We start from the raw sequence: 12,631 nt of genomic DNA, 5'->3' as shown, positions 1-12,631 counted from the left end.
CATAAAAGCATGCCAGACATTTACCTTCTGGAAGCCTGGCTTTGCATCATATTTTAAAAATATTCCAAAACCCCATATACTTGTAACTACACTATTTTTTAGGACAAAAAGATCTGTCACATAACAGGAAAAAAACCTGAGATCAGGCACTCCTGAAATTACCAAACCTTGGAAGAGTTCTGCATTCTTCATTACCTTGTAACAGTGAAGCAGCTTTCTACACTTCTTTGGGTAAAAAACCAAACAAAAAAGGACTATTATTTCTGGTTAAAGTCTGTATGCTAACAGTTATGATCTGCATAATGTGTAAACTCAAACAAAACAGTCTTTACTACTTAAAGTCATCAAACAGAGACTGATTGCTAAGAATAAACAGAGAAAAAAGGCAGAAAGAGCTCTCTTCACCAAGGGAAAAAAGACAAATGCATGGGCATGTGAAGTTCACTTGCAATCCTCATCAGGGCAGAATAATGGCCCCAATGAGCCACTGGGCTCAGTCTGGTGACATGGGTAAGGCCAGTGTACCCCAACCCGTCTGTGATGTGCAGCCTTCACCCAGATTGCAAAACAACTGATTATAGAACACAAGTGCAGCTATTCAACCATTTCCACTTGGAAGCTGTGTTTGATCCCCCACACAATCCCTTTTCATGGTGAAAAAGGTTCAACCATGCCTGCAAAAACAGTACAGCCATTTAGAAAAGCTAACAATGCAACACTGAAATATTTCAGGAAATATTTCAACCCCATAACTGCTTGCAATACCAAGCAATTCTGGTTTTAACAAATCATTAAAAGCTGCAGGAGTTTTTGAAAATTTGAGTGTCAGAAATCTAAAAGGAGAATTCTTTCTTCCACCCAAGAGCATTAATTGTATGAATCCCTGCTAGCAGTTTGCTGTAATCTTCTCGTCATGTTGTCACCATGGTGACGATTTTATAACATTTAGATAAATAACTATGGGAAAAAATTTCATGAGCTCTCTGTGGTAGCAAACATGTATTTCCTCTCTCCAGTTTATTTCCATTTCCCATTCCTGCTAGGAGCATTCCTTCATTCTCCCTCCTCCTGTTTAAGAAGGAAAAGGCAGTTCCCTCTTCTTTTCAGTCCCATTTTCCTCCTCTTTACTGTGAGGGAAAATCTTTCTTAAATTATCTGGTTTTTACCTCAAATCACCAGGATACCCCACTTTGAATGGAAGTAATAAATTCTTTACACTAAAATGATAAATTATATTAAAATCACAGCACCAGAGGCATAGATTAAGTGACACTAAACCAGTAAACCTGGGGCAAGTATATTAAACAATAAACTGTGTTTGTACAAAACAGGCACATGAGTTTTTTAGTTTTATCTAAGCATCTTTTTTCCTTTTTCCAAATGTAAAGAATATTTCAGTGGATGTCAGGTTTCCCTCTGAATTGGTGATTCTCCCACCAATGACTGTTCCAAGTTGAGCTTTCAGGGATGTCTTATTCCAGCAAAACAATTCCATAAAGACTGACTGAAAATGAACTGTCCTTTATTATTTTCACCTCCATTTACAGAATAGAATTTTTTAATTCCTGTTGCAATGCCATACTTATTGGGCAATTTTTGCAAGTTCAGTCACCTTCAGCAGAGGAGATGTAAATGCAACCAAGCAGATCATAGATCAAATGTGAGACAGCTGAAAAACCTAGAAAGGCTTCCTACATTTAGAAAAAAACCCATTTTTGATGGTATCTCTGGTCAGCCAGTACCTTCAAGACCAGTATTACTGCTCAGTAAAAGTTCCCTTGGGATGAAATGTTTACTTTAGTTAATAGGTCAAAGCAGCAGATAAGCATAAAAAGTAACAAAATGGGGTGACCACAGAAGGCTTTACCTGTTCCTGGAGTTGGACACGGCTCACAAGGTTTGTTCCAGGCTTTCCCAATATTGTATGTGCAGCAGCACATCCGTTTGGTCACATTGAAGGGCAGCTCATTCTCACAGGAGGTTCCATTATAGCTTCTGTAGCAAAAGCTTTTCCTCATGTCTGGATGTGAGAAAAGAAGCACTTATGAAGTAGCCAACATGATGATAATTGTGATATTATGTAAATATCAACCCCCTACCAAACCAAGATTCATTAACTCAGTTCTCTGAATGCAACATAAACACAGGCATTAAAAAACAATTTAAGGATTGATGTAATCCACAGTCTTTGCTTTAGGCTTGTGTGACATATTTTCTGTTTTGATTTAAAGGCACAAAGGGGAAAAAGACAAACTCCTAGGAAACCATAAACACAGTGCGGACACTCAACAGATCCATTTGTATGGTAAACCCCACCATTTGGAAATGATCAGCTGAAATAAACCAGTGAACAGTGAGTCCTGTTAGGGAGCAAGAGCCCCTAAATGTTGCAGGCCAATCACAGGGATCTCTTTCCTGACAACATGACATCAGCTGGGAGCTAAAAACAGTCAAAATAAACACAAAGCACAGGGTCTGGGCCTCAAACAGCCTGATAATCTTGCAGTTCTAGTAAAGATGACATTTTGCATACCCATGCAGTTGTGTCCTCCGTTCACCTGCATATATTCAGGGGGGCAAATGCAGGTGTAGTTCCCCAAGGTGTTGTAGCAGGTGCCAGGACCACAGACACCAGGGTGTGCAACACACTCATCAATATCTAGAAAACAAGAAAAAACACTCCAGTTAATGAGGGAGAGGAGGTCCAAGGCCAAGCAAATATTTCTGAGGAACACAACCATAATTAACCATGCCAAGATAACAAAAATCCTTCATTTAAAGAACAGCATGAAAAATACAGCTCTGATTTTAACCTCTTAGTTTAGCCTTAGTTCTCTTAAGTGCAAGACAACATAGTGAATAAGTTCCTAACTTGCCACTGAAATCAACTTCACAAAAGACATTCACACCTTCTTCTCAGAGCGGGGTTAGTCACTGTTTAGGGTCAATTTACAATTTTGGTTTTAACAGTTACAAAAACTCTCAAACACAAAAGGAAAACCAGTATGAACTTTACTTCATAGTGAGTAAATTAAACTGGTACTCTCACATCCAAAATGCAGAGAGCATCATAAAACTTGCAGGGTGAGAAGCCAGAAATCATTAATAACCCCTTAGTTTGCTGAATACAGGTGGCTGAGGTCTAATATCTAAAATAAATATTAATATATCCAAGTGTTCTATTCCAGGCTTTGTACTAATTGTATCACTGGTGCCAAAGATAATAATTTTAGGGAATACTCTAGGTAAGGGTGGGGTGTACCATGCCCACTTATGGATTTAAGGCTAAAAAGCAGTGGTTTTCATAATAACTGCACTGTGACAGAGAAAGAGGCTTTAAAGGACCCAACCTTCACAGATTCTTGTCTCTTCACTGAGGTAGTAACCTTTTGGGCATTCACACTGGAAGCTGCCAAAAGTGTTGATGCAATTTCCACCTTGGCAGAGGCCTGGCAGCTCCTGACATTCATCAATGTCTGAAAACAGAAGGGAAAAAAAAAACACAACTCACCATATTTTCATTCCACAATGAAAAGAAAGAAGAGAATTTAAGTACTGCCCTGAAATTTTGCGAACTAGTAGCTTTGAACTGACATGTGTGGCTTTTTTGGTTTTTTTTTTTCTTTTTTGCTTCTAAATTGCTCTCCAGGAATGCATGGATAAGATGCTCATTCTCTTCCATTCAAACAGCCCTTAAGGAGCAGTTTCAGCTTGTTAAGCCCAATGTTCTATTGCTGTTTACAGGATTCTGGCATCTAAATCCTCACTTCTGCCCACTTATTGGAACCAGAGCTGCTTTGCCTGATGAATATTTCCTGACATTTGCACTTTCTGCTGACGAGCTGTAATTTTCATAAATGACTTATCCTTCAGGGCCCAATTTTGAAATCCAGTTAAAGTAAGGAAGCACACAAAAGGTATGCACCAGACTGTTCTCCTACTGAAATGGTGTTGGACTTCTTTAATATTCTTTTGCTGTGTGTCTTTTCATGCTGTTTCCCAATTCACATAAACAGTTGTTTTAGCTTCGCACTAAATATACTGATTTTTGAAAAAATGCAGTTCCTCTTCAAAGATGACCCCTTTTTTCTATTATTGACAATATCAATCATCGCAGTCATTCATAAGAAACTCACCTTCTAAAATAATAGTGATGGGATTTGGTCTGAATCCCTCTCCCCCTGGACAGAGAGTATTGTATTCAGCTGAAGTAAAATATAAAAGAGACATGTTAGTCCCATAAAAAATAAAATTATGCAACAGAATCACAAAATATCACTTGTGTTTTTAATGGCTGTTATTCCCTACAGTCATTTGGTTTCTACTTTTTTGACCTATTCACAGTAAATAAAACATGTGCATTAGATTAAGAGAAAACCAACGTAAAATGAGGACTTCTGCTTTCTTTTATTACCATAATTCAGATACTCTTGAGGCAGGCACAATTTGATTTTTCCATACTGTGTCCTTACAGAAGCACATATTTTCTGTTTTGATTAGTTCTTTAATATGAAATGTCAGTATGCCACTGATAAAGGTAAGCGTCAAACTTGTAATTCCTATTCTTATGTATGAACAACACACTCGACATTTGTGTTGCATTATTCATTAGAGACCTTCAAAGCTGACAACTATTATTAAGTAAGAGTTTCTAAAGTATTGAAGAGCGACTTATACATACACAACAACAGTTATCAACATTCTGTTTTGGAGAATAATGAAGCCCTCCAAATTAAAGCCATGATTTGATTTCAAAGCATAATGAATTTATTTCCTTACCAGCTTGGAGCTGCTGAGCAAAAATGCCCAGCAGATGTATGCATTCTATTTCACTCTTATCTGTAATTTTCTTTTCTTTTTTTTTTTTTAATGGGAGAAGAGTAACAGCAAAATAAAGTGTCCAAAACTACCCAAAGTATCACCTGGCCTGGTGGGAAGCGCCTTCTAAAGGTGATTTATTAGTGTGAGAACAGGCACCAAGTCAGTTACACAAGACTAAAGGTCAGATCTGTGATGCTCAGGCCCACACCCCTGGTCCCTCCAACGTGAAATTTGACTTGAATGACCAACGTCAGGGACTGCACATTCCTTTTCCACCCCTTGTGAAACAAGGCAGCACCAGGGGAAGGTGAGGACATTTCCTTACTGCTGTTGACAGGGGGACAGGTCTCACAGGGGTTGCCCCAGGCCTTTCCCAGCGAGCAGCAGCACGAGGAGCGAGTGACTCCGACCCCAATCTCTGTGCTGCAGGACAGGCCCCCGTCCCCTCTCGGCCCAAACTTCAGGTAGCAGCTGCCCACACGGTTATCTGTGCAAAAAACACACGTGGTTACAGCTGCACACCAAGATCCAGGCAAAGAACCGCAGGCACTCATCTGCAATTTCATACCAAGAAGGAGGAATTCAGGTAACAGTGTGTTCTTGAAGCCATTGGCACTTCAAGAACATTGATAGTTATTGATGTTGAGACAGAGAGCGCTAAAAAACTATGTAACAGGATATGCAGAATGGTGGAATTGCTATTTTTCTATCTTATTTGCATAAAAGCAGTGATTTTTAAAGTGATAGCTGAGGAAGCTTTTCACTTACCCACACAACCCACTCCAGTAGGATTCAGCTGGAAGTCTGGAGGACAATTACACTCATATCTTCCAGGAGTGTTTACACAAAGACCATTAACACAATTAATGGGATCAGCACATTCATCAATATCTAAAACACGAAAATCCACATTCAAAAATCTGTTCATTGGACAGAAAATAATAATTTTACTTTCTAAGACAACTTAGAAAGTTTCAAATGCGAGTGCATTTCAGCTGAAACTGAAGTAGAGTCTTAAAAATAATTCGCCAAATGATTACAAATAAACCTTGTTCATCTTCATATTTAAGAAGCCACCCTTTTTGCTGATGTATTTCTGAAAAGCAATGACTTACCTGTGCAATTTCCCCCAGTTCTATCCAGTTCATAGCCATCATCACAGATACAACGAAACATTCCTGGGAGATTATTGCAGGTGCCAAACACACAAATATTCTGGAAGGAGCATTCATCTGTGTCTGAAGGAATGTATTTAAATCAGAAAGTTACACAGCTTTACCACATTACTGTTATTATTATTGCTGTTCTTGTTGTTACGTGTCACAGCACCATAAAAGCAAAAGGAGACACATGCAAAATATTTTAAAAACTAACATTTCTGAGTTTGTAGAATACTACATAAAATTTCTATTTGTGAATTTGTAATTGTACAGAAAGTTTAATAAGAAGAAAGAGAGTGTGTAGGCATCAAAAGTCCTATCTCCTTGGAGGACAAACACAGGGAAAATAGGAATACAGGAAGTATAAGAATTATCTATGATTTTCTCAAGCCCACATTGAAATAGTTATGTAGTAACTACATACAGATGAGCTAAAATGCATCTAAAGGACTGCACGCTCATCTAAATTGAAGATGAAATCAAGCTGAAAGACACTGACAGAAAATTGGATGATTTTGTCAGCTGCAGTGTGGAAAGGAGATGAACACTGACACCACCGACTGCAGAGCCATGGCTTTAGGCACAAACTGTAAAAGACTTCTGAGCTGAAAGTAAGTAGGATAGGAGTGGAAAAAAAACCCCTCCATGTACTGTCAGACAGCAGGACTTTTTAAGTTGCCAGAATAAAGCAGCTGTGGAAAAGGCAAATGCTGTCCTGGCACGTATTAGTGAATTATTTTTAGCACAGTCAGGGAAGTGGAAAGCATTAATATCATTTTACAAAGCACAGCCAAATCTTAATTTGAAATCCTGAGTACAGTGCTCTGTTGATGAACTAATATTGCACAAGATGTGCAAAAGGGGTATTAAAATTATTACAGTAATAAAATATCTACTTTTAACCTGGCTGGATTACCTCAGCCAGAGGCTAAGAAGTGATAAAATGCCTTTTCATGGTAATATATGAGAAAGGTTAAATTCTGAAGACCATTTGAAAGATACTTTTTTTGGGGAAAATAAATGGCTAACATCCAAAAGTGCTGAGTCAATTTCATCTGGAAAATAAAATTTCTAAATACCCTGGAGTACAGCCATGGAATGAACCTCCAAATCAGGTCATTGAGAAGCTAATGTACTGACATCTCAAGAGACTTCTGAAGAAAGTGGATTAATAATTTTTATTACCATTATTTCACCAAATCAAGACTGGATTTTGCCTCTTGATTGTAGAAATCAGCAAAGGACTCTTCTTATCATAGTACAGATTAATATATCAACCTCAAAATTATAGAAATAAAAGCTAACTTATTTTAAGAATTCAGCACCCAGATATTTTAGTTCTCCAACAGCACAATTTAATCAATGGAATGATTTCAGATCTCTGCTGTAATCACAGTAACATATTAAGTATTTCTCCAAAATCCTTCAATTTTTGGACCCAAATTCTCCAACACATTGACCCAAAATTTAGAGAATTACATTGCTTTTGGACATTATTGTCAGTTTGGAACACTTTATTGGTTGGCTGGAATAGATTGGATCTATTAGGGGATTTTTATTAGACCACTGGCACCATGTAATACAAATCAGCTGCGCAAAGAAATTCAGTAAAGATGACTGACAATACTTGATAATGATTAACAAACCTGACTGTGGCACAGGTAATTCCTCAGAAGCACCTGAATTATTCTGAAACCTGATTCATACATGTACACCTGAATGCTGGAACATGCCACGCTCTGGACTGAATCTTAGAGATTATATTTTGAAACCTGTTTATCGTATCTCACCAAGAATTTTCACTTCCAAAGATGTTATGTGGTTTTCACCATTAAATATGAAGTAAGTTAAAAGCTTTGGGACACCGGCTAAAATGTTTTCATTTACTATACAGCCATATTAAACAACAAAAACAAAAGGTAAAAGAACACAATAGGGAATAGAAGCTGAACTGGATTAGAAAGATAACAGAGGATTTTCTGCACACTATCCAATAGTGACCAAAAGGAATTAAAAAAAAAAAATTACAAAAATTGCTGAAGCAAACCTCTGTTCTGGGATTTATGGGTGAAAGCCAGGAAAACATCACAATAAAGATGAAAGCAACCTCCCAACATAATCCACACCTGTCACAGACATCTTTTATGAAAAATCCTTTCCTTAGGATTTCTCCTCCTGAGAAGCTGGGAGGCCTCAGGAACAAAATGTAAACAATGGTTATCTGCTGCTGTGGAATGCAACAGGTGCATCTGTGATTGGGCTCACGTGGTTGTTTCTAATTAATGGCCAATCACAGTCAGCTGGCTCGGACTCTCTGTCTGAGACAGAGCCTTTGTTATTCATTCTTTCCTATTCTATTCTTAGCCAGCCTTCTGATGAAATCTTTTCTTCTATTCTTTTAGTATAGGTTTAATGTAATATATATATATATCATAAAATAATAAATCAACCCTTCTGAAACATAAAGTCAAATCCTCGTCTCTTCCCTCAACATAACACCCCTGTGAACACGGTCACACGCACACCGGAGAAATCCCTTGTACATGAAACAAGTGCTGCTTTCTCTGCTTCCAGGCTGAGGCTCTGCTGGTTGCTCTTTGCTTCAGAGCAGCTCAGAGGGCAGAGCTGAGGCAGCAGCAGCAGGAACAGCAGGAGCAGGAGCTCACCTTGGCAGGACCTGCTGTCGGAGGCAGGGGTGAAGCCCATCTCGCACTCGCAGCGGAACGCGCCGGGCGCGTTCAGGCACTGCCCGTTCCCACACAGCTCCACGTCCTCTGCACACTCATCGACATCTGTGGAAGACAGGAAAGCATCTCTGGAGCCACAGGCTTCACCAGCAGAAATGCACAGAAATATGTCCTGGTGCTCAAAATAACAGCGCTGGTGAGCGCCGAAGGTATAAAACAGAACACTTGTATCCTGAAGTAAATTGAAAGAATGCAGAAAAGCAAACACAGTGTACAAAATTATTCCTTTCACCTTGCCACGATTCCTTACTCCTTGTTTTTCACTAACAGATGAAAATTTTTTAAATAATGTAGGCTTTTAAGATTCAGTTTTGAATAATCTTGACAAAGAAGTTAAATACCTTGCTTAAAATGTCAAAATTTTGCCTCTTGGTATATATTGCTATGCTATTTTGTCAGGAAAAATGTTCAAAGGGAAATTTTCCTAAATAATACATAGAAAATTATAATAATATTCATTTTAGAATATATTCTTTGAGGGTGAGGAACATTACAAGTACTGCTTGCACACCAGAAATTCTCCTAGTATGACCCAAAAGAGCTATAAAGAAAGAGAATGGCAAGGGAGGGCATTCACCATTGCAGTCATCGTAAGAAGTGATAATTTTGTCAGGTATTGTTATGATTGTCCGAAAAGGATTTTACAAGCTTTCTTCATTTTATTAGTCCATAATTAGCATTACATCTGATTTTTAGAGAAACCCAGAAGCTCAATATAGGGATAAAACATTGTGCTCATGAACCAAAAATCTGAAATACCAAACCAAGTCATATTTGAAGGTCTTTATTCTCAAATAAAACACCTCACGACTAATCAGAAAACCTTGTTTCTAAGCTTTAAATTAATTTTTGTTTGTAATTAGCCAGTTAGCCAAGAATGAATATATTCACAGTAGTTTTCTAGGTATTTTAATATAATTAGGATGCAATTCTTCAGCCCTTTAAATATGGTGACCAAATAGAGGCTGTGTTAAAAGTTGACAGCAGAGATAATGTTCTATCTCCACCCTGTAAGTGATAAAGACCAGAGTAACCCAAGACACAGTAATTAATACTTAATATAAAATCTTTACACTTGATATAATAAATATTAGTTTATTTTGAGTCACTTGCTGTGTGAATAACAATGTCCACTCTCACCTACAAATTTAATTGCATGGGCAATGTTTTTTAACCGCAGTTTGTTTTGCTTTTTAAAAAGTCCTATTTAATAATCACATCCTGTTCTAACAGAAAAGTGATGGGAAAATAGATTATGCCAGAGAACTGTAATAGAGCTGGCATTTGGTGTTCTTGACTAGAGGCACTGCTGGAAGCAGGACATGCGTATTCAAAATAATTGGCACAAAGATGAGGAGGAGGAAGAAGCAGCAGGAATTTCCCCTAAAAATGGACGTGGTGAATCCAACTGGGACACAAATCAAAGAACAATCAGGTGCCTCTGACACCATTTCTTACACAGGACAGACAGGGAGCATCTTGATCTTAAATTACATTTTCACATTCATCGTCTTGCACTGTGGGCTTAGGTCTAACTCACAAAGGTTCCACACAAGAGAAGAAGCACCAGGGACAAGTCAGGTGTCACCAAAGCCCTTACCAGAGCAGGTGAAGCCATCTCCAGTGAATCCCTCTGCACAGGCACAGTGGTAGGAGCCCGGGCTGTTCACACACTGGGCGTGGGCGCTGCACCGCTGCGTCCCCTTGGAGCATTCATCAACATCTGCAGGCAGCAGCACAGCAATTAGTACACTGGCTGCTAATTGACTGCCAAGATAACCAGCAGCACTGCAAACTTGATTTATATCTCCACAAATACACATATTTAGTATTCGATGGTACAGGGTCAATCTATAGTGACTCCACTTTAATACGTCTTCCTTTAAATTACAGCGGGTGGGACTGGGAAAAATATTTCTGAGCAACAGATGGAATTCGGCTGGCTCATTACTTGGATGTTAATGTCCTGTTAATGAGCTTAAAGTTAAAATTAGTTTTAAAAAAAGGAAACTGATCCAAAGAAATGCGGTGAGGTAAAAAACTGCCACTTATTTAGGAAGTCTCCTCAAGTAATAGAAGAAAGTGAAAACAATGCAAGCCCATGAGAGTTGAGGCAAGTTATTCACTTGGATGTTAATATGTATGAAAAAAAAAAAAAAAAAAGAAAAAAGAAAAGAAAGAAGAAAAAAAAGAAACAAATTAAAAAAAGAAAAAAAAGAAGAAAAAAGAAACGAAGAAAAAAAGAAGAAAAAAAAGAAGAAAAAGAGAAGAAAAAAAAGAAAAAAGAAGAAAAAAAGAAGAAAAATCAAGAAATCTCATAATAAGGTAATTTTTTTAGCAGATCACACCAATAAAGCCTTATCTTCCATAGATCCAAAAAGTTCTGAAAACAAAAAGCAAGTATTACAATCTTTTACCCATCAAACTGAAAGAGGAAGGCAAGGGGACATACACAATTACAGCAGCCCAGCAAATGCAGATACAGGTTTCCCACCCCTCCAGTCCCAATCTGGTTTACATCAGGGTCTACAAATCAGATAAATTACAAGACATTTACAAAAAAATGTTTGAAGGTCTGGAAATATCTGACTGACTAGAAACAATAAAACGAAATCTATTTAATTTCTGGGTTTGGGTGGTTTTTTTGCACATTCTAGTAGCAGTTGTATATAAACTTTGTAAAATATGTAGTGAATTTGGAAAGATGTTACAGCATCAAGTGTCAGAGATAGCAAATCTTAATTTTTTTCTTAGAAAACCAATCTGTGAAACCTAAGAATCTTTCATACCCACAGGCAACAGCAGACAGAAGAATAATTCTTTGTTTCCAATGGACTAATCCCACAGTCACGTTATATGCTTTCAGAAAAAGAAAAAAAAAGGAGTGGGGAGAGAGAGAAAAAAATCTTTGTTTTCCTTGTACTTACCAATACATTTAATGCCATTTCCAACCCAACCTTCTCTGCAGCTGCATTTAAAACTTCCTGGCACATTGACACATGAGGCATGCATGTCACAGTTGTGAGCTGCAATTTCACACTCATTCACATCTACAAGCACAAAACAAACTATCAGTATTTACATCAGAATATTAAAAATTCTGCTCCTTTTCCATATTTCCACTGTGAGGGTTTGCAGCCCTTTAAAAAACAAATGTTTAAGAACTTAGAAGAATTCAAGCAAGCTATTTCATACTCTGTATTAGTAAAAAGGAGTGACAATTGCATTTCATTTTTGCTTTTTGTTTGCAAACATGACAATCAGTCCACTTTCCTACAACTGCTTTTCAGCATGAAATTAACACTCTTTTCCAGAAATATGAAATATGCTGATCTCTTTATGTCTAAAACTGGGATGAGGTCTTTGGGTGCAAAGACACCTTTCAGTCATAAAAATAATTATACACCCATGGCTGTAGTAGTTATAGAACATATGCCTAAACACAAAATTGTAGGAGAAATTCTGTCAACTTCTTTTGGATGAGCCATGGAGAGCATGTGGAAGAAAAGGTACTGCTCAAATATCACAGAATTTGTGGAGTGATTATGCCTACAGAACTTTAAAAATTGTTGGCAGAGGTTGAAGGATTTTGTAACTTTTTTTTTCCCCTCTTGTTCTTCCCTTAGATCACGAGGCCATTTCCTGGAGCTTGAGTGGAGATGAGTTCATCCTCCAGGTGCATGTGAAAAATGAGCACTGATAAAAAACTTCCAACACAAGTGCAGCCTTGCCACCCCAAGCCCAGCTCTGTAACAGGGGTGTTCACATAACCTGTGCTGCCAAAATCTTTAAAATCAGTTTGCAGTGGGCCTCCAGCATTGATACTGGTGAAGGAACACTCCCTTTAAAACTCTGGCACATGCTAGCAGATGTGAAACACTCATATATATACAAATATATACA

The 12,631-nt window shown here is 37.9% G+C and overlaps 1 protein-coding gene across 3 annotated transcripts in view; it reads right to left on the bottom strand.

The window, feature by feature from the left end:
* Nucleotides 1-12,631, bottom strand: part of FBN2 (fibrillin 2) — a 123,210-nt gene that overhangs the window by 27,007 nt on the left and 83,572 nt on the right. For all 3 annotated transcript variants that reach the window (XM_058823252.1, XM_058823253.1, XM_058823254.1), the window contains 10 exons: nt 11,656-11,778; nt 10,329-10,451; nt 8,648-8,773; nt 5,937-6,059; nt 5,590-5,712; nt 5,147-5,308; nt 4,137-4,205; nt 3,351-3,476; nt 2,534-2,659; nt 1,868-2,020 (listed from right to left, as the gene is read on the bottom strand). In XM_058823252.1, the coding sequence (XP_058679235.1) occupies nt 1,868-2,020; nt 2,534-2,659; nt 3,351-3,476; nt 4,137-4,205; nt 5,147-5,308; nt 5,590-5,712; nt 5,937-6,059; nt 8,648-8,773; nt 10,329-10,451; nt 11,656-11,778 (1,254 nt within the window). The remainder of the gene's footprint in view (nt 1-1,867; nt 2,021-2,533; nt 2,660-3,350; nt 3,477-4,136; nt 4,206-5,146; nt 5,309-5,589; nt 5,713-5,936; nt 6,060-8,647; nt 8,774-10,328; nt 10,452-11,655; nt 11,779-12,631) is intronic.

Source organism: Ammospiza caudacuta, chromosome Z, assembly GCF_027887145.1.
Source record: "Ammospiza caudacuta isolate bAmmCau1 chromosome Z, bAmmCau1.pri, whole genome shotgun sequence".
NCBI lineage: Eukaryota > Metazoa > Chordata > Aves > Passeriformes > Passerellidae > Ammospiza > Ammospiza caudacuta.
Note: the sequence above shows the minus strand (reverse complement) of the source record. Positions and strands in the feature narration are given on the sequence as shown.